We start from the raw sequence: 19,297 nt of genomic DNA, 5'->3' as shown, positions 1-19,297 counted from the left end.
TCCAGCCCCGCGGCCTGCTCTCCCCTCGATCTCCGCCTCCGCCACGTTTCGCAACAGTCGTCCTGGCGCAGGCCCGGGGCTGCTCGCGCGCGCGCCCCCTCCTCGCGCCGGGGAGTGGGCCCGGGGCGCAGGGAGGGGGCGGCGGGGAGTGACCCTGGTGCTGGGATCATGCTTCTTTTCTGGCCTTTTGGGGCTCGGGGTCCCGAAGCCGAGGACCCCAGATAACCACAGGCAGGAAGAAAGGCCTGTGTGGGGCTGGGGACCCAGCCGGCCCAGCCCGGCTCACCCCCGCCCCCCCCCCACGAAATCCTAGGCGGCCTCTTTTGTGGGGTGAGTGTGCAGCTCTGCGCAGGGCGCCCAGAGAGGCCTCCCGGCCGCCCCCCTCAACCCCAGAGCGGTCGCCAGGAGAAGGGGGAGGCCGGACTCCACGCCCCGCGCCGGGAAGGCGAGCCCAGGGGCCGGGGCGGGCAGCTGCCGAGCGCGCCAAGCCTGCTCCAACTTTCACCCCAGGTCGGCGGGCGAGCGAATTCACAGAAATCCCGATATAAACTTTTAAAAATAATATCAGTTTTATTAAATATTCGAGAACGGATCCAGAGGTCGGATTTATACAGGAGGGTAACACGAGGGGATTTTTTTTTAATTTAATTTTTTCTCCTACTGGCTAAACAAACGTCATTCACTTTTTTTCTCTCTTTTTGTAATTTTCCCTCTTTTTTTTTTTCCTTTTTCAAGATGGGCTTGGGACACGGACGGTGCTAAACATAAATATAAATACAGAGACCACAAATACAGCTAAAAATATTCACACAGAAACGGTCACAGTTTGTAATATGCCATAATGACCCCCAGGATTCTTTAAATACAATTTGCCTGGGCTGGGCATTTGCTGGGGCGGAGGGCAGGGGCTGCGGCTGGGGTGGGGGGCGGGCCGGGGGTGGCTGTGGGGCCACGACTCGCCCTCCTCGGGCCTCCCGCCCTCCCCGGCGGCCTGGCCGGGCCCAGAGGCCCGGAGTGGAGGCCCGGGACCCGGGACCCGGCTCTCTGCGGGGAGAGAAGGGGGCGCCGAGGGGGCTGGAGGCCCAGGTCTCCTGCGGAGGGAGACGGGGGCTCCGCAGTGAGATTCAGGGACCGACCCCCGAGGCCTCGGCCGGGAAGGGGCCTGCAGACAAGCCGAGCGAGCTGGGGAGGGAGCAGGGAGCAGGAGGCGCGTGGTGGCGAGAGTTTGTGCGGAGGGGGGGGTCCAGAGTTGACTTTCAGGTCCACATTTGCCTCCTCAATTTGGTTTTAGGGAGTCAGAACACAGCCATTGTGCCAGTGATAAATACAGAGTGTGTGGTTCTGGAGGGGTTCGGGGCGAGGGGCGGGTGGCGGGGCCGTCCCGGTCACTCCTTCTGCTTCTCCTCTTCTGTCTCTTCCCGCTTCTCCTCTTTTCCGCCCAGGCTGTCGGCCGAGGCCCCTCCGCCGCCCCCTGAGAGCGTGGACGTGAGGTTAGATTCTTTTTTCCACTTCATGCGGCGGTTCTGGAACCAGATTTTGATCTGCCGCTCGGTCAGGCAGAGCGCGTTGGCGATCTCGATGCGCCGGCGCCGCGTTAGGTAGCGGTTGAAGTGAAATTCCTTCTCGAGTTCCAGCGTCTGGTACCGCGAGTAGATCTGGCGGCCGCGCCTCCGGTCCGCTCCGTAGCCGACCCCTGGAGACCCGGGCACAAAACACACTAAAAACAATCAGCGAGGCACCCCCTGCACCCGGCTGCGCCTCGCCCAGCCCTGACCCTCCCAACTTAGCCAGCAGTCGCGGCCTCCCTCCGGCCCCAGCCTGCTCCCCTGCCCCGCCCCACCCCCACTGGGGTGCCGCCAGGAGCCCAACTTCATTCAGTCCCCCACGGATGGGGCGATTGGGGGGTGGGGGGGGCCGCAAGAGCCTGGCTGAAAACTGTGAGCCTAAAAGCTAATTTTTGCAAAATCCCCAGCCCTGGGGATGAGGGCCCCCTTCCTCTAAGACTGGGCACCCCCACCTCCCCCGGCACCCTAGCTAGCTCCTGGGAAACTTCTCCCCACTTCTGTGCCCCCTCCTCTCCCCCGCCCTTCTCCCTTAGCCTGACTTGACTTTGGGGGGCTCCTCCACCCCTGCCCCCTCCCCTCACCCCCTGCCCTGCTCCTGCCCCCTCAGCTCGCCCAGAGCCCTCCAATCCGTCAGGGGCCGAGGGGGCCAGGCTCCTGCGAGCAAGCGGGAGGCGAGCGGAGGGGGCAGAAGAGGGGCCCTGTCTCGGCGTCGGCGGGGAGACGAGCGTGATTGTTTTTATGGGGCCATAAAAAACTCTCTCCGCCCGTTCTTCTAGGGAAGCCGGTCATAAAGCCAGTTCAGTTTATTTAATTTATATCTCGGAGCTGTAAAACTCACCACTGTGCGAATTCATTCGCTGCATCCAGGGGTAAATCTGGATACTGGCTTTCTGGTCCTGGGGCGCAGTCCTGCCCTGCTCAGAACTAAAATCCTGAGCGATTGAGGTCTGTGTGTTATGTCCTAAGGTGTTTTGTCTGCAGTTTGAGAGCATGTCTTTCTCCTGGTAAAAGGAATTAGATCCATAGTCATACGGCCCCCGGCTGGAACTGAACACGACATTCTCCTGTGGCGAATAAAAGGGAGTCGAGTAGATCCGGTTCTGAGCAACGGCAGCTCCATAGGTCGAGAAATGCCTCACTGGATCATAGGCGCTGGAATTGAGGCCGACGCTGGGGAGAACGTCCTGGCCCCCGGCGAGGTGGCAGGATAGGGAAGGGTTAGTGAAGTAGGAATTCATCCCTGTGCCTTTACCTGGTCGGGCTATGATTTCTTTAATATTTATTTCTGTCTCCAGTTTGTACTCGGAACTAGATGGTTATAGGGACGGCTCCAATCCAGGACAGACAAAATGACAAAGTCAGCTGACCCTCTTGCAGCCAATCGCGAGCCAGATGTCAAGAAGGGGGAAAAAAATCGCTTCTGCTTCTGTTGATTCCCTAGTTGAGACTAAGTGTGTGCTTTGAAAGTAAGACTTGGGTTTCTTTTTTAAAATATATATGGAGGAGAACTGATTTGGAGGTGAAGGAAGGGGGACCGGCGGCGAGCAGGGCCCTGCGGCCAAAGGCAGGCGAGCTGCACGCCCAGGAAGTCCCTCAGCCCCAGCAGCTAACTTTGCTGTGCTGTGGCCAGAGTCAGGGCTGCAGAAACCCCTGTCTGTATTTTTTTTTTAAATCTGATTTCATCTATATTTCCCCCCTTCTAAAATCACACCCTGATTTCTCTCTGGGAGGAGATCCCTCCCTACTCAGGGGGACCCCCAGAAATCCTACCAGAAATCCTGCTTTGACACTCTTGGAGTGATCTTCATCACTAAATCATTTCCCAGCAATTAAAAAAAAATCAAAAGTAGAAAGAAATGGAATAAAACGTGGCTTTCAGCGGAAGGAGAGTGTGACTGAGAGTTTGGGGTACAGGAGGGATGTGGGAAACAATGCAGACTAAAGGGGTGACAGTGAGACTTTGAGGTGCAGTGGCAGAGCTCAAGTGGACACACAGGCTATACATTTGCTTTCCTTTTCCTCCTAAGCCCCTCTGCCTCCTCAGGACCCCCGTTTTTTGTTTTTTTTTTTTTTTTTTTGGTGGGGGGAATCCTACAGCATTTTTGCCTACAAGGGAATAATGTACAAAAATACAATAGAAAAAGGAGAGAAAGCAGTAAAGGTGGGAGAGAGAGTGAGGAAGAAGAAAGAACTCTGAGAGTCTTACTAGACACATCAACTCCTGTTTATGTTGGTGAGAATTTATGATTTAGAGGCAGCCAGGGCTGGTGGGGTAATTCACAGGATCCTGCCAGAGAAGGCTGGTGGGGCTCTGATGGACAGTTAGGCTAAAGCCCCTGCACAGGTCAGAAGCCCCCTGGCCCCTCCAGACCCTGCCCTGCCAAGGGAGGCGCCCCAGGACCAGAGCTCTGGGGCTGGGAGATTCCAGCCAAGGGCTCTCACCCAAGGACCCGCCACACCTGGTGGGGCCCGAGCCTCTCAGCAGCCCCTACCCCCATGTTTTCCACCTTGGGGCTGAGAAGAAGGAAGAGGAGGTTAGGGAAAGGCAGCTGAGGCCGAGACTTCTCAGGGAGCCGCAGGGAGCGAGCTGAACCAGCGGAAGGTGTGCAGATGGGGTTTTTCTCCTGATTAATCCAAACTTAATTTGATATCGTGACATAGGCTGAAAATGCTTTGAGTTGACAAAGAATGGGCGATGGGGCGAGGAGAGGGAGCAAGCAGTGAAAGCTCATATTTTCCCCTCCCATTTTTTTTGGGGGGGACTGGCTATAACAAGAACCCGGATGTCGCCGGATTTTATGATCTTTTCCTTCTGTGTAACAAAGCGGAGTAATCAATGGGTAGCAATAAAGCCATAAACGGGACTACGCTGGGAAAAAACTCGTTTATTCATCTTCTGTAACGTTAAGGTTTCCCTGGAGTGTCGCTAGGGGGGAAAAATAAAGTTTTGAACCCAAAAGCAGACAATGTGTAGGAGCTGGTGGAGACAACACGTTAGTTAATACATGAACCTCGTTATGGAATTGAAGAGTCTTCCTGCCAGACGATTTGTGTTGTGTCTTAAAACTACATCCCCCATCGTGCAGCAAGGAGGGGAATTTGTTGCCATTAAAAAGGGTGGGGGTGAGACCCCTATAATTAGAAAGGTTCCTCCTCTTAGACCATACTTTGTTCTCCTGGAGGAGATGAAGGTAAAAGGGTAGAGAAGCTTCTTAAAATAAGAGGGAAATTTTGAGATGTTATCTCATATTGGGGGTGACATGGCAGGTACACAAACAGACACCAGCGTGAATTGCTTTTCGGTCTCGAATCCAGCTGTCCTCGAATTCATGGCATGCCTGGGCAGAGGTTTCCAACAGCTGGCTGGGGCTCCAGGCCCCCTGGAGGGCAAGATGCAGAGGGAGAGAGAGCTGGGCGAGAGAAATCCCAGAGGGCTGAGCTAAGGAACAAGTCAGTGCACCCCTGGACACAGGCAAACCCTCTCAGAGCTCCCAGCCTCATTTCTGCCCTAAGGGGGAGAGGTAGCATGTGTAGAACAGGCCAAAAGAGAGAGTAAATTCCACCACCACCACCCCCATTTCAGAGAGAGATTGCTAGAGGGATAAATCATGTCAGTGATATTTCCTTCAAGATATTAAATTGTTGCAATGTTCAACAAATTGAATGATGGAAGATAGGATGCCTTAATGAGGTTTTGCTTTCAATGAGTGTTGATTTTCTATGTATTTTTAAATCTCTTTCATGGGTGGGTGGGAGAAGGAAAGACCTGGGAAGAAAGAAGGGGCTTCTGCTGCAGCTCCCTAGCAAGGATGCCTGGGAGAGGGGCATCCTCCCAAGCCCAGTCTGCAGGGAGAGGGGGCGGCAAAGTTGGGGAGAGTCTCTTTTGGGGCCTAAAGGCACTGGTCGTGGGGGTGGGCAACCTGAGGAGCAGAATGTAAGTCTCAGCCCCAGAAAGTTAAGTGTTTTATGACGTCCCTAAACAGAGGGCAGAGACTGAAAGGTCTTGCCGATTTATAATGAACAGAAACCAGCTGCTGGGGGAAAAAGGCAGAAATGCTGGAAGGGGGAGACAAGGGGAAGCAGAAATACAAATAAATTCCCCCACTACTTAAAGACTCAGTAAAATTAATTTCCAACACATCCGTCCTCCTCACCTTCGGCTCATGAGGAAAGAAGTCTCCTCTTTCAGTTACATCTTTAATGATGCAGCTGAAATGTGCTGGCAGGATTCGCTCCAAGGGGGGAGAGCAGGTCAAATGAGTCCGATCTTCCCTCTATAGGGTTGTATTTTCCTTTTCTTATTTCACGTTAATTCTATTTTGGGAGCAAAAGAACCACTTTCTATGGGGGGAAAGCTAGGATTGGGGCTTTTAAAATATATATATTTATATTTTCCTGTTAAATTTGTCTGAAAACAATTATGGAAACTCATCAGCAGAAGCAAGAACAGATGTTTTATTAAAACTGCAGTTGAGCTCTGTAAATATGCTCAAGTCCTGGCGGGTGTGTGTGTGGGGGGAGAACTTGTTCTTTGTTTCTATAAAATGAGCCAAGAGAAATCAGAGAACACCCCCCATCAGGCCCGCAGGTCTCTGAGTTGCTCTGCCCCTTCGGCCTCCCAAATCAGGCATTAGGAGGGAACTGGCGGCAAGAGCAGATTTTTGCTTTCCAAGTTGTAATTAGTGGATTCAAAAACAGAATTCTAAAAACACAGAAAAGGAATAAAGGGGGGGGGAGTTGCTGCTAGCTGCTCCAGTGTACACCCCCCCCCCCCATCCAAAACACATGCTTTTCTTGAGCACTAATTATAGGAGAGGAACTCACTGCAGGCGCCATGGCCTGAGTGGGGAGCAGTCACTGGCCTGGAGTCCCCAATGCTGAGGGTTGCCCTGGACGCTGGACACTGGGGGTTTCCCGGGGCAAGTCTCACCGTTCCTGCTCCAACCTCACCCAGCTCCTGGCTCAGGGGCTGGGGCCCTGTGTAGCTCTGAACTGAGGTGGAGGTAGCAGGACTGGCCTCTGGCCCTGAAGGGGTTTATGGACAGGCCTCACCTTGCCTGTCTTTGCTTTCTACTCTGTAGTGGGAAATCTATCAATTTCGTGGGGAAGGGTGTCTGATATGAAAGGGAGGAGATCTGGAATTTTTATTTGGCGTCTGTCTTTTCTAGAGGTCCCCTTGGTTTGCCTTCTGGTGGTCTACTCTCTCTCCTAGATCCCCCAACTCTGCGTGGACGCTGTGACTCACCCAGCCTCGCACACAGAGAGACACCATTCCTGGCTGCCTGGCTGCCGGCGCCACCAGCAACAGCCCGCAGCCTCCGGAGGCAGCTCAGGGGCTCGGACACTGGAGCTGCAGAGCTCAGAGGTTGGCCTGGGTGCTTAACCGCCTGGAAGCCACTGCAGCCACATACCCCTCTTCCTAATTCTGGATTTCAGGGCGGGGAGAGGAGCGACTGCCCCACCGGCCGGCCTTTTTTTGTGCCACTGGGTGAGGCTGAAATCCCTTTTGCAGAGAAAGCCGAGTTTCATTAATTGTTCAGCTCACCTTGCAATCGCACTGTTTGATTTAGGCTTTGCTGTTCTAAAGCAACTGCTCAGTTGGCCGGACTGGCTTATGATTAGATGGTTTTATTTTAAAATTAAAAAAAAAAACCTACTCTAAATGCCTAGTGTTTTGTGTACAAGATCCTTTGATCTCCACAGAATCCTGAGTAAAAGGATTACAGAGTCTGCCAGAGAACCTGAACGCGGGGAACTGGGTCTGCTTGGGGCTACCAAAGCACAGCTCACCCAAGAAACCCCCAGTTTTTCATACATTTGGTGGGGGAAGTTGTCTGAGCACCTCGCTCCCCATACACAAGCTGCATTCCAAAAAAGAACATTCCTCTTTTCAAAGTTCAGACGTGGACACACATGGAGAAAAATGAAATTCAACATATCCAACCTGGCAAAGGACCCCATCTGGGGCTGCTGATAGTTTGGGGACAGTATCAGAGGCTGGCCAGCTGAACAAAGTTGGGGGTCAGTGGGCAGGGGGGAAGGAGGAAGAGGCCAGATGGGGCATGGCAAGTGCCTGAGAACTGCCCCAACACCTCAGAGGCCTGGCTGGGACCCATCCTTTGAGCTGAGAGCTTCAGAGGCTGCTCTAGCTGCTTTTACTTTATTTGCAATTAAACAGAGAAGAAAGGTACGTGGAAGGCCCTGCTAACTCCTGTCATATTTTCTCTCCTCCCTCTCTTTCCAGATTTCTGCCCGACCTTGCCTTACAGCCACTCTACTTAATGCTGCTACTACCATCAGCAGACACAAACGGCCACATCACACTGGCATTTGTTTGGCTTCTCAATTCACTTCTCTGACCGAAGGTTAAAAAGTAAAAGAGGTCCCAAGCACTCTGTCCCAGCCCACTCAGCCTGGGACTCTTAAGGCTCCCTCTGGGAGAAATCATTTCTGGCTTTTTGGGTCCCCAAGCCTCCCACCTCTACCCCAAGTAGCTGAGGATCAGCTGAGGAGAAGGCTTGCGGACAGCTTTGGAATGGGGAGGGAGCTCAGACGATGAGTGACTCTCGGGGATGCAAAGCCAGTGGTTTTGCTGAGGCAAGGAGGAAAAAATTAAAACCCAGAATATTCAAAATATTTTTGGTTCCCAGAATGAGGCCTCAAGAGAGTCTCAGATGAAGAAGGAAAGGCAACCCGGGCATGATGTTCAGTGCTGGGCTAAGGCTCCCCAACTTCCTGGCATGTACTACACCCCTGCACACAGAGCTCGGCTCAGACCCATCCCCACCTTGGAGGGTTCTAAGAATTGCAAAATTCAAGAGCGAGGCACTTGTGACGTCACAGTGAGTTGTCAGGCGGAAATTGTAAATGTCATCAAAGTTATATACAGCAAGAGTTTTGGGTGCGGGTGCCCTGCTCCCCCTCGCTCTCCCTCCCTTCCCCCTTCTCCCTCTGGTCTAAGTTCTCCCACTTGAAAATAAAATGTTATTATGTTCTGGAACAATAAGCTAACAATGAAACATAGTCCTCATTTCCCTATAAATAATTTTATCCTTTATTGTTTGCAGATCTGAAAGAACCATTTAATCTGTGCTGGCGAAAGAGGGAGAAAGACGGGGAGGGGGAATTAATTTCAGAAACAGGAATATGACTTACTTCGATGATACTCTTTTAGATTTGATAGCCAGGAGCAAAATTAGAGGCGAACAGCGGCCTCTCCGACTCTACACCTGGCGGGACTGAAGATTTATAGGATCTTTAGTGAAGGGGCAATTTAATTTTGTAGGATTTGCTTAAATTCACTGCTATATTGGGGGGCTGAGGAGAAGGGAGGGCGAGGGGAAAGCGATATGCTTTATCTGGCTTTGTGAATCAGCCAACATTACCCTGATTTAAAACCCAACAACCTGTATCTCCCAGACAACTCCTGGGGGAACGGGGCAGTGAGGGGGGCTCAACTTTCTCAACGACTGTGGGGGGGCCCCCCAACCAAGCAGTTGCAAGGGGGTAGGAAGAAGAAAAACCCAGGCAAGAGGAGGGCTGCTCAAGTCTCTCCACCAACAGGCCCCCTGGGGGTTTATGGTGTCCCCATAATTCCCCAACCTTATAAACAGCTGCCCTATTTTAGGACAATTTCTGCTTCCTTCTCTTGGAAAGGGAGAATGAGGGAGGAGGTAATGGCGGGAGCGGGGGTGCCGGAAAGGGGAGGGAGTTCAGGATAGCGCTGCACTTTGTTCTCCTGGGTGAGTTTGCTGGTTTGGCGGGTTTCTGACGCAGGGTGGCAGCAGACAAAACAAATAAACAACTCACAGACACAATAAACAGGGGTAGCTGAGGCACTGTAGCAGAGGCCTTGGATCCGGTGAGGGGTACAATTTGGGGGTCATGTCACCCCAGCACCCCTGGTGGCTGAGGTCCCCAAGCCTGAGAAGGTCTTTAGTGTCTGATGGGCAGCAGTGAAGAGAAGGTAGAAGAATGCTGAGCGCCTCAGCACCAGCACTGGCACCCCCAGCCTTTCTGGACAGGAGAGCATTGGGGGGAACCCCATGGCCCAGGAGTCAAGGAGAAGCCCCAGCCCCTCTCCTGTCCGTCCTTTCTTTCATGGGATTTTTCACGGACATTTGTATCCTCGCCTTCCCATCCAGTCTGCCTTTCCCTGACTGCAGAAGGGAAGGAGGCTAGGAAAGGTGCTGGTGAATGCCCAGCGTTCACCCCCACCGAGGTCTGCGGGTCCACAGGCCACTGACTCAGCTTCTTCCTGGCACTGACCTTCTGTCAGCCTTTCCCCCATTTAGGTAGCAGGCAAGAAAAAACACAGTCGCACCAGTAACCAGATCTGGGTATTTGGGGGAACTTAGAGAGCCCTTAATCTGCTCCACAGATGCAGGCAAATCTGAGGCCAGGCGAGCAGCCAGGGTGAGCAGGGGTGGGAGATAGTTGTTCTCCGCACCCCTACACATTCTGGCTCACCTTCTCCACTGGCCTCTCCAAGCACCCTGGCTGGCAGTTGCCCCAGATCCCAGCTCAGAGGCCACCTTATTAACAACTCCACTCCCCTTCACTACGCCAGCAAGGCTTCTGGCACCAGGACCCAGTCAACTGCTCAGAACCGCTTGAAAGCCCATCGCACCCACAGAGAGACTTTCCACAGAACTCACTTTCAGTACAACTGGGTTCCCCCTGGTGAAAACAGTCTCCAAGTTGGGGAAGTTTGGGGGGAGGTGTGGAGAAAAAACAGAAGATATTCAGTATTTCCCCAGACAGCTGCTTGGGCAGCGGAGGCAATAGGTCTGAGAAAGCCTTTGTGGCATCCGTTGGTTCCTGGAACCCGCATACTCCGATTCCAGCACGCACACACTTCCAACAGAGCATGCAAGAGGGCCTTCCTGGAGTGCCCAGTGCCTCATTGAGCTCACTCGCTTCTATTGAGAGCTAACAAAATTTCACATGCATATAACACGGTGTTCGAGCGAATATAGGCATGGTAATACACAATTAACCACCAAGGAAATATGGGTCTGCATATATTCGTGCGGAAGTCTGCATCTGTGCATTTGAGCCTGTATATAATAAACGCAGAAAGCTACTAAGCCTGGTTTTGGAACACAACAGCCAACACAACAGGCCGCCTTCTCCAAACAAGGTCACATTCTTCGTGGGGCTCACAACTGTCAGACCAGGGAGAGAAAGGGTTTGCTCTGCCCATTTCTCCTTAGCTAGGAACTGGCGCATGAAATACAGCTGATGGCAGGGCTGACAAAGCCGTAAGGGGCAGTCCGAGGGTGCCCAAAGGGTGGGTTCAGAGGGCAATGCTGGGGGCCCTGGGCTGCAGGGAGTGCTGCAGACCCTGACCCAGAGAGCCCGTGTCTCTGCCCAGCATTAGCCCTGGGTGTGCAGAGGCCTTGAGCCAGATTCTATTCTCAGCACCCTGGCTATTATTAGATAATCACAGCAGAGCTCCTCTGCACTCAGGACCACGTCTACAGGGAATTTGGCCTGCAAGGAGGCTGAGGGTTGCCACTGGTGGCCCCTCTTGTGCTTCTGTTTGAGCACCAGAAAGGGAGAGAAAGAAGAGAAAGAAAATCGAAAGTAAGGAGGGAAGGTGGGGGCTGGCGTTTGGGGCCGGGTTTATCCCTTGGCCAGAGTAGCAAACTGGAACACCAAAGCCAGCCACTGCTGCTGTGCTTTCTCTGCCTCCTCTGTCTCAGGAGGATGAGCCCAGGGGTGAAGGGCACGGCCTGCAGCAACCTAGCCAGGAAGGGACAATCAACTGATGAAAATACTACAGACATTTCAGGATGATGTCTTGAATGCATCAACCCCAAATCGAGCCCTAGCACCCTGGCATTTCCACAGCAGCATATTAAGTCAGATCTCTGGAGGCCAAAGGAGGTACCCCAGCCTCGCCAGGCCCACCCCTCCGAAGGGAGGGGGGTCCTTGTAATATCCCAGGTGAATCCCCTGAGCGTCCTTCTGCAGAAACTGCGTTCCTATGTGTGTGTGTGGGGGAGGTTGGATGGGGGGCGGGCGAACAAAGGATATTCGTGCCCTCCCCAGGTCACTGCAGCCACTGCAGGGGCGGGGGCAGAAAGCGGGGGTCAGACAAAATACACGCGAAAGAGAGAAACAGAGGCCTCACCGGTCGGCGGCTCCCACATTACGCCAGGAGAAAGGTCCCCATTTTCAGGTCTCCGGGCCCTGCACCGGCCCGCTGCAGCCCCTCGCACTTTCCAGGTCCCGCAGCCTCGGGCCGCCGGTGGCCGCGGCCTGGTTCCTCCCCGGGCGCCGCCTGGGCCGCGCAGCGCCGGGAGAGCCGCGGCAGCCCGAGCAGGCGGCGGGCTGGGCCCATTTGGGGAGAGCCGGGCGCTTCTCCGGATCGTAAACAAGGAACGCGAAATTAGCCCCTCGGCAGACGCCTCTGCCGACACTCAAGCCCTATGGGGTGGGGGGCGGGCGGGGGAGGGAAAATGCCATTTCTTCCCTCGGGAGAATACCTCGGAGGCCTTTATGTCGGCTGTGAGCGGGGAATTTTGGGGGGGCAGGAGAGGAGGGAACGGCATTGCGGGGGAGGGGGCGAGATTCGCCGTCGACCCGGGCCTAGGGGGCTTGATTTGACCGCAATCGAACTCGATATTTTCAGAATTTGATGAAAACAGGTTCTCCGCTCCCGGCCCTCCCCCCGGGCGGCGGGTCAGGGTTTAAACAGGAAACCGAGGAGCGCTCCCCTCCCCCACCCGGCCCGCGGCGCCCGGACGCGCCTCTGGAGAGCCCGGGGGGGGGGGGGGCGGGAGCTCCGGGCCCGGCCGCAGGGGAGCCGGGCCCCCCGACTCCGACCTCCCCGGGGACCCGCGCCCCGGCCCGGCTCGGGCGCGCCCGCGCGGGTCTGCGGGCGCCGCGGCCGTGCACAGCAGCGCCCAGGGCGCGGGGCCGCGCCGGGCCGGGCGCAGGGCGGGGTCATCTATCAAGCGGCAACACATTCAGGGCCACGTACATTTGGAAGAAATTAAGCCACTGTGTTAGGGAACCACATGTGTCAGGGCAGGCCCCGCAACGCGCCTTTAGCACCAATTATCAGGACGATCCCGAGCGCCGGGACCCTCCCGGGCTCCCGGTTCCGCCGTCCGGCCCCGCGAACCGGCCGCCCGAGACCCCTCAGGGCGCTGCTCGCCCGGGAGGCCCCCTCCGCGCGGCCCGCGCCGGTCCCCACCCCGCGGGGCCTCCCCGATGGCCACCGCCGGCCCGCGGCGGCCGCGGGGGGCGGGGGGCGGCCCGGGAGGCGTCGGGGGGCGGCGGCAGGTGGGGGCGGCGTCCGGCCCGGGCCGGGAGGCGAAGCGGGCCCGCGCCCCGGGCGCAGGAGGGCTCGGAGCGCCCGGCCCCGGCCCCGCCGCCCGCCGCAGCCGGCGCCTCCCACCGCTCCCGGCGCGCGGGGGGCGGGCGCGGGGCGGGGGCGCGCGCTCCCCGGCTGACGCGCACCAGCCAGCGGCCTCCCCCCTAATTGCCAATTAACAGGCCGCGCCAGCCCCGCCGCGCCGCCGCCGGCCCGCCGCGCGCCCGCCCGCACTGCGCATGTGCGAGCCCGGCCGGCGCCGCGCGGAGGGAGGGGGCTGCGCGCGGGGAGGGGCGCGGAAAGTTTGTCGGGGAACGGGGGGCGACTCGGCGGGGGGACCGCGGGGCGGCCCGCTGCTCCTCGCGTCTGCCCCGCAGCGGGCGCCTCCGGGCCCCTCGCCCCCGTCCCACCGCCCGGAGGCCGCGGCCCTCCGACAGGTGAGGACCAGGTGGGTCGGCGCGGGGCGCCCCGGCCGCAGCCCCCGGGCGCGGCCCTCCGCCCCCCCCCGCTGCACCCCCAGCCTCGGCGCACGGTGACATCAGGACAACACACTCCCCCACCGCCATCCTGCGGTTTCGCCCGGTCTCCCCCACCCCCAGCCCCCCACCCCTGCGCGCGCCCACCCTCTCCACGGTCCCCGCTCCGCCCCGGCCGACACCAGCCGCGGCCGCCCTTATCTCGCAGCCGCCACCCAGCCACGGACCATTAGTTACATATTTGAACCAATAAGGAAACACTTACCGGGCGCTGCTGTCACTCGCCCGCTCCCTCTCTCTCTGCCTCTCTCCCTCTCTCTGTCTGTCTCGTCTTCCCCATCCTGGGCCGCGGCCGGGCCTGTCTCGGCTCCACACACACTTACACTTTATGGCAATGCAAAAATAAAAAAGAACAGTCCCAGCCAGCAAAAAGCCAAATAAAAGCAAGGAGAGGTGCGAGCCGGGCCCGGAGGGCGAGCCGGGCGCGGGGAGGGGCCGAGGCGGCCGCCGCGCCCCGGGAACTCCTGCTCCCGCGCCCCGCGCGCCCCTGGGGGGGCTCGGGGGGTCGGGGAGGGAGAGCGCGATTCTCAACTCCTGCCTCTCCCCCCAGCCCCCCCGCCCCGGGTGCCCCCAGCTTCCGGCGACGCCACCTGGGAAGAAAAAAATGAAACGGGGGGAGAAAATAAGTATTCGTCGGATTAATTAAAAAAAAATATACTGGGGAGGAAGGGCGCGCCGCGCAGGTTTCCCTGGCAATGTTAGGCTCTTACAGGGAGGACGGCTCTGCGGAGCGCTCCGAACGGACAAACCACAATAAAAAGTTCACGTTCATGGATGGAATCCACATGACTCCTCGTGGCCAATCCAACTTGTGAGTCGATCGTAAACTTTTATTACTCAGCTGTAAATTTTCTGCAAACAACCGGGAATGCGATGCATTTGTGTAGCGTGTGCAAATGGGCGCCGCGGTCGCCATGTTTACCCAATTCTCCGGGCGAGGGCGCATCCCCGACCCCCACCCCCACCCCACCCACCCCGCTCCCCACGGACCCGCGGCTCGCGGCCAGCGCCGAGAGGGCGCAGGGGGGCCGAGGGAGGCGGCCAGGAGGATCCCAGCGCCGGGCCGCTCGCCTCCCCCTGCCCAGCCGAATTTTCAATATTTTCCTTAATAAATGGGGTAACAAGGTTGGATGGGGGCATGACCGTTGGGAGCTTTACAAAGATTCGTGGCATTGGGGCAGCGAAAGGCGGCGGGTGGAGGCACTGAAGTGGGGCGCACCCCCTACCCTACCTTTGTGTTTAGGGAGAGAACAACATCCTTCCAAATGGGGTGCCCTGGCAGCCCCCACTCCCCTCCGGCCCATCCCAGACAGGAAGGCGCGGAGAGACAGGCCTCTGGAAGCCTTGCAATCCAGCCTGACCTAGCCCTGGTCTGAAGAGCAGGGCGGGCTGGCACCGCCCTGGGCAATCCTGCAGAGGCAGCAGCAGGGGTGAGAACTGGGGGGTGAGGGCAGCCTCCAGAGCCCCCAGTTCCTTTCTTGGAGAAAATGACTTTTTTTTTTTTTCCCCCAAGAAGGTCCCTAGTCTCAGGCCTCCTCCTCAATTCCTAAGTTCAGACGGCAGCTTACTCCCAATATTTTCAGAATTAAAAACAAAACTAAGGCCCCAGACCGTGGTCCCCACGTCTTTCTCCTCTGCATGCAAGGTGATTTGAAGCCTTTTCTGCCTTGTCGGGTTGCCCCCACACACACGCGACTGCCTTTTACAGAAAAATCCCAGTGTCTGGGCATCTGGGACACACCTTGGGGTCCCTGAAAAAATAAAAAAAAAAAAGCCTCATCCCTTCCTGAATTCCACCTCTGATACTACATTCCAAGCACCTGAGGCACCTTTGCTTTCACCAGATTTCTGATGCTGGTGACCATGCGGGGTGGGGGAGCCCAGAGTCAGTGCCCTCACAGAGGCTATTTGCCAGCCCCTCTCCCCACCAGCCAGAGATGTGAAGGCCCAAAGCCCGCCCCTGGAAGGGGCATCGAGCTGGTATGGGGACTTCCCGCAACTGGGTGCCCCACCCCAACCAACAGGGGGCCCTTCACCCCTCCCCAAACTTCCTGCACAGTAAGTGAAGTAGTTCCCTCAGCCGGATGCAGGGACCTCGTTTCTTTTACAAACCCACCCATAAATTTTATAACAGGTAGTTAAAAATTACGACGAGGAAGCCCTGGCCCTGCTTTTCACAATGGGCCGCAGGGAGAATGGGACAGCGCTGCGGGCAGCTCACCGGATATTTTGCCTCCAGTCTGTGGCACAACCTGTCCCAAGATCGCTGGAGCGGGGCGGGGTGGCCGTTCTCCAGCCCGCGGGCCGCAGCCGCGGGGGCATCGCCTTTGGGGAAATGAGGCTGGGGAGGCCAGTCCACTCTCCCATCTTAGGGTTCCCCCAAGAAGCCCTTTAGGGGACACACCACCTCCCTCCCAGCCCAGATCCCCTGCAGGCCCCGCACCTCCCCTGGCCTCTGCCATGCAGGGAGAAAATGCCTGCCGATCACTTTTTTTAAATCCAGAGAAACGAATTTGCCCCCCAACTTAATAGCTGCATTATCCCGTCTCTATGGTTGAGATTAGAATAATAAATTCAAGGCGAAATGAGCGAGATGCTTCAACTCAGCATTTTGAAAGATACTATTTTTCACAAATCACAAATAGCTTTCGGAAGCCACTTTGATTGGCTAATAAAAAAGTAAAGAATGGGAGAAAGTCCTATCTGCTGCAGCCGAATGGTCCCCATTCCGGTAATGGGACGGCGGGAGCATTTGGGAGGACGCGTTTCTAAAGAGAGCGCATCCCGCTCGCAATTAAGTTCCCCCATAAAACGGATTTTACCTCCTTTTCTCTCTTAACGAGCAAACAGAGGCGGTGGGCAGAAGGGGTGAGGGAGCGGGTGCTGCAAGAGGGGGCGGCTGGAACTTTCTAGGCTCGGCCCATCCGATGTTTCCCATCTCAAGCGATGCCCGCGGCAGAAGCACCCCACCCTCCGACGCCGGGCTTGGGGCCACCGCTCCGCTGAGCGGGACCAGGGACGCGCGGGTCATTCGTGCGGGGGGGAAATTCTGCGAGGCCCTTTGGAGCCGCCTAGTAGGGGGCTCAACCCACTTGGCCACGGGGTCGGCGATTTTTATTAATAGCAATAAGAATAATTCCACGGTTAAAAACGAAACGTCCCTGAGCCAGCCCTCGGAGTCGAGAGGGGATGCGCCGAAGGCCCGAGGTCGCGGCCAAACACGCTGTTTCTGGGGCTCCCCTGACAGGCAGTGGGTGTCTCCCCAGGCAAAAGGGGTTACCTGGCTGTCGCAGCAGCTCGCCCCGGGGACCTCAGATCCCGAAAGCTCTCCCCTCGAGCGGCTGGAAGCTAGCTACCCGGAGCCTGGGCTGCCCAGCCACAGCCTCTGCGGACCCAGGAGCCGCCTGTCAACGAGGCCGGAGCCGAGCCAGTGCTACGTCCAGAACCACTTCCAGGGGGACCCGGACCCAGTCGCGAGTGCAATCACACAGAACAAAAGTCGGCTGGGCCTCAGTCTGGGAAAATCATTGACCAGAGGTGGGGGGTTGGGGGGGAGAGACACAGAGAGAGAGAGAGAGATCTGGCCTCAAAAATATTTCAGCCTTTGGGGGTCTGGTTTTAAGACCAGAAGATCCCATCACTTCCCATTGTGCCCCTCTCCTGGCTGAGTGAGATGACTTGTATCTCTGGAATTTGGTATTATTCCACCAGAACCTTGCTGGCATAAACAGATTTCTGTCTACCCTCCAGAGTGGCGTGGACACCCCTTTGCCCCCCAGAGTCCCTTAGCCTTTGAGCCTTTAACTGGGGGGAATAAGAAGGTCAGTGAAGACTCTCCTTGCCCTGCTGTGGCAGGGGCAGAGGACTGTCCACTCAGAAGGCCACTCCCCCCCCCCAGGTCAGTGGCCTACACTGAGGGCAGGCCAGTTGCCAAGGTGAAGCTGGGAGCAAGCTTGAAGCAGCTAGAACAGAGGCTGGGGTGGAGGCAAGTGGGCTGCTGACAGTTGATGGCTCTGTTCCTGCCAAATTCCAGTTTCAGAAGGTGGCCCTAGGCTGCCTGACACAGCAGTTCTTTCCCCTTCCCCTCTCTCCCCCCAGGCTAAGGCTTCCTCGCCCCCACCCTTAGCAACCCCCTTCCCCAGGCATCTTCCAGTCAGCTGCCTTGAGATTCACATTTCTCCTGCCCTGCTCACTGTGCTGGTGCTGGTGCTGGTGCTGGTGCTGGTGCTGGTGCTGGCGCCAAGGGCTGGCCCTGAGGTGCCTGTGGAGACCAGAGTTAACCCCATGACTTCATCCTTAGCCCAGGCCCCAGAAGGAAAGGCCCTAAATGCAGGCGGGGTAGGGAGAAGATTCTTTGTCTGTGCCTACCCTGGGATGGGGAGGAAGGTGGTTATTAAGTGGGAGATGCCTTTTCCCCACTGGGGTCCTCGCATCCTCTGGAAACCTACTTTGTCTGGAGCTCAGGTTCTCCCAAGAGCGGTTTGCTCTTCTGCTCGCTCTTCTGTTGGGCTCCCTCCCCCCATCACCTGCCCTCCTAGCCCAGGCTGCTCCCAGTTCCTCACCCTCGCCACGTGAGCTCCCCCCCACCTCAAAGTCTGCTCCGTGGAGACCTTTGTCCAGGTGTGGAGAGGGAAGGGTGCAGAGGGAAGAGGGGGCAGGGAAATCGGGAGTGGGGGGCGGGCATGGTGAGCAAAAAGCAAGTCATTCCAGCTTCAAATATTTTTTCTCCTTTTTTTTTTTTATTATGACTCACGTATACAATACAAAGTACTTGGACCAGGAACAGGGCTGCCGGACACAAAATCTACATTCATAGCTGGACATAAAGACAAATGACCAAAAATTATTATTATAGATATATCTTTAACATTTTTTTTCTTTCGAGCACATTGCATAAACAGAGGATTCAAGACAGAGTTAACTATACATTCAGTGCAATTTAGTTCTACTCTACTGGGGTTAGAAGCACAATAAAAGCGCACAGGACCGGCGGGCTAGGCAGTCTTAGTTGTTGGGTTTTTCTTAGTGAAATAAGCAGCAACAAACGACAACAAAACGGCATTACGAATACTCTCAAAGCAGGATTTCTCTCTATAGGTAGTGATAAAATACGCTGGAGGTTTCTTTCTTTTTTTTTTTTTTCATTTTCTTTTTTTTTTCTCTTTTTTTCTCCCTATGAGGATTTTTTTTTAAATGTCTCTTTTTTTTTTATTTTTTCAAGATTATTGCAGGTTCCCTTTAGGTAGTATGTTAAAGATTTATTAGCAGTATTATTATTATCATTGTTATTATTACGTTCATGATTAGGGTGATTTCTGAGCGCTCACACTAACGCGGCTCAGAGGAAGCTGGGCCCAGCAACAGAAATCACACAGCAAAGGGGAGAAAGGCAGGGGCCGAGTGGCCGTGGGGGGCTAGGTAGGATTTTAGCGGTGACTGCAGGCTCCAGATCTACTCAATGGGAGGGCGAGGGGAGGGAGAGACCCACTTCTCTCAGGTTTCCATTAGGTTCCTAGAGAAAATCTAGGGGGTCTTTCTGAATGGGGAGCCCCAGGGAGGGAGAGGGACTATTTCTTGCCATCAGGTTTGTGTGGTGGTTTGTTGTTGTTGTTGTTGTTGTTGTTGTTGAATTTCTTTAAACATTTTTCCCTTTTCTTTCCTGTCTTCACTTTTTCTTCCCTTTGGAAAAGAAAGTAAATCTAGATCGTCCATCCTAGCATAACAACAAAGCCACGAGAGTCTTCATCCATATTTGAGGGGCTCCCCTCTAAATAAATACCAGAGAAGCAGGGAGGTGGGAGTGTGTCAAGAGGGGGCCGAGGGGGTGAAGAGGCCACGTCTCAGACCTTCGAATCCTGGCAGGACTAGGA

General features: G+C 56.0%; 1 protein-coding gene across 1 annotated transcript; it reads right to left on the bottom strand.

Moving 5' to 3' along the window:
- Positions 1-1,385: 1,385 nt before the first annotated feature.
- Positions 1,386-2,966, bottom strand: HOXC6 (homeobox C6; the record flags this gene model as incomplete). Its single annotated transcript, XM_084255048.1, has 2 exons — positions 2,404-2,966; positions 1,386-1,693 (listed from the first exon to the last, which is right to left on the bottom strand). Exons 1-2 carry the CDS (start codon positions 2,801-2,803, stop codon positions 1,386-1,388), a joined length of 708 nt encoding a protein of 235 aa, XP_084111174.1. The 5' UTR covers positions 2,804-2,966.
- Between the last annotated feature and the right edge of the window lie 16,331 nt (positions 2,967-19,297).

The sequence above is a fragment of the Talpa europaea genome (genome assembly GCF_964194135.1).
Source record: "Talpa europaea genome assembly, chromosome: 15".
In the NCBI taxonomy this organism is placed as follows: Eukaryota; Metazoa; Chordata; class Mammalia; order Eulipotyphla; family Talpidae; genus Talpa; species Talpa europaea.
This window is presented reverse-complemented; position numbering and strand designations above follow the sequence as displayed.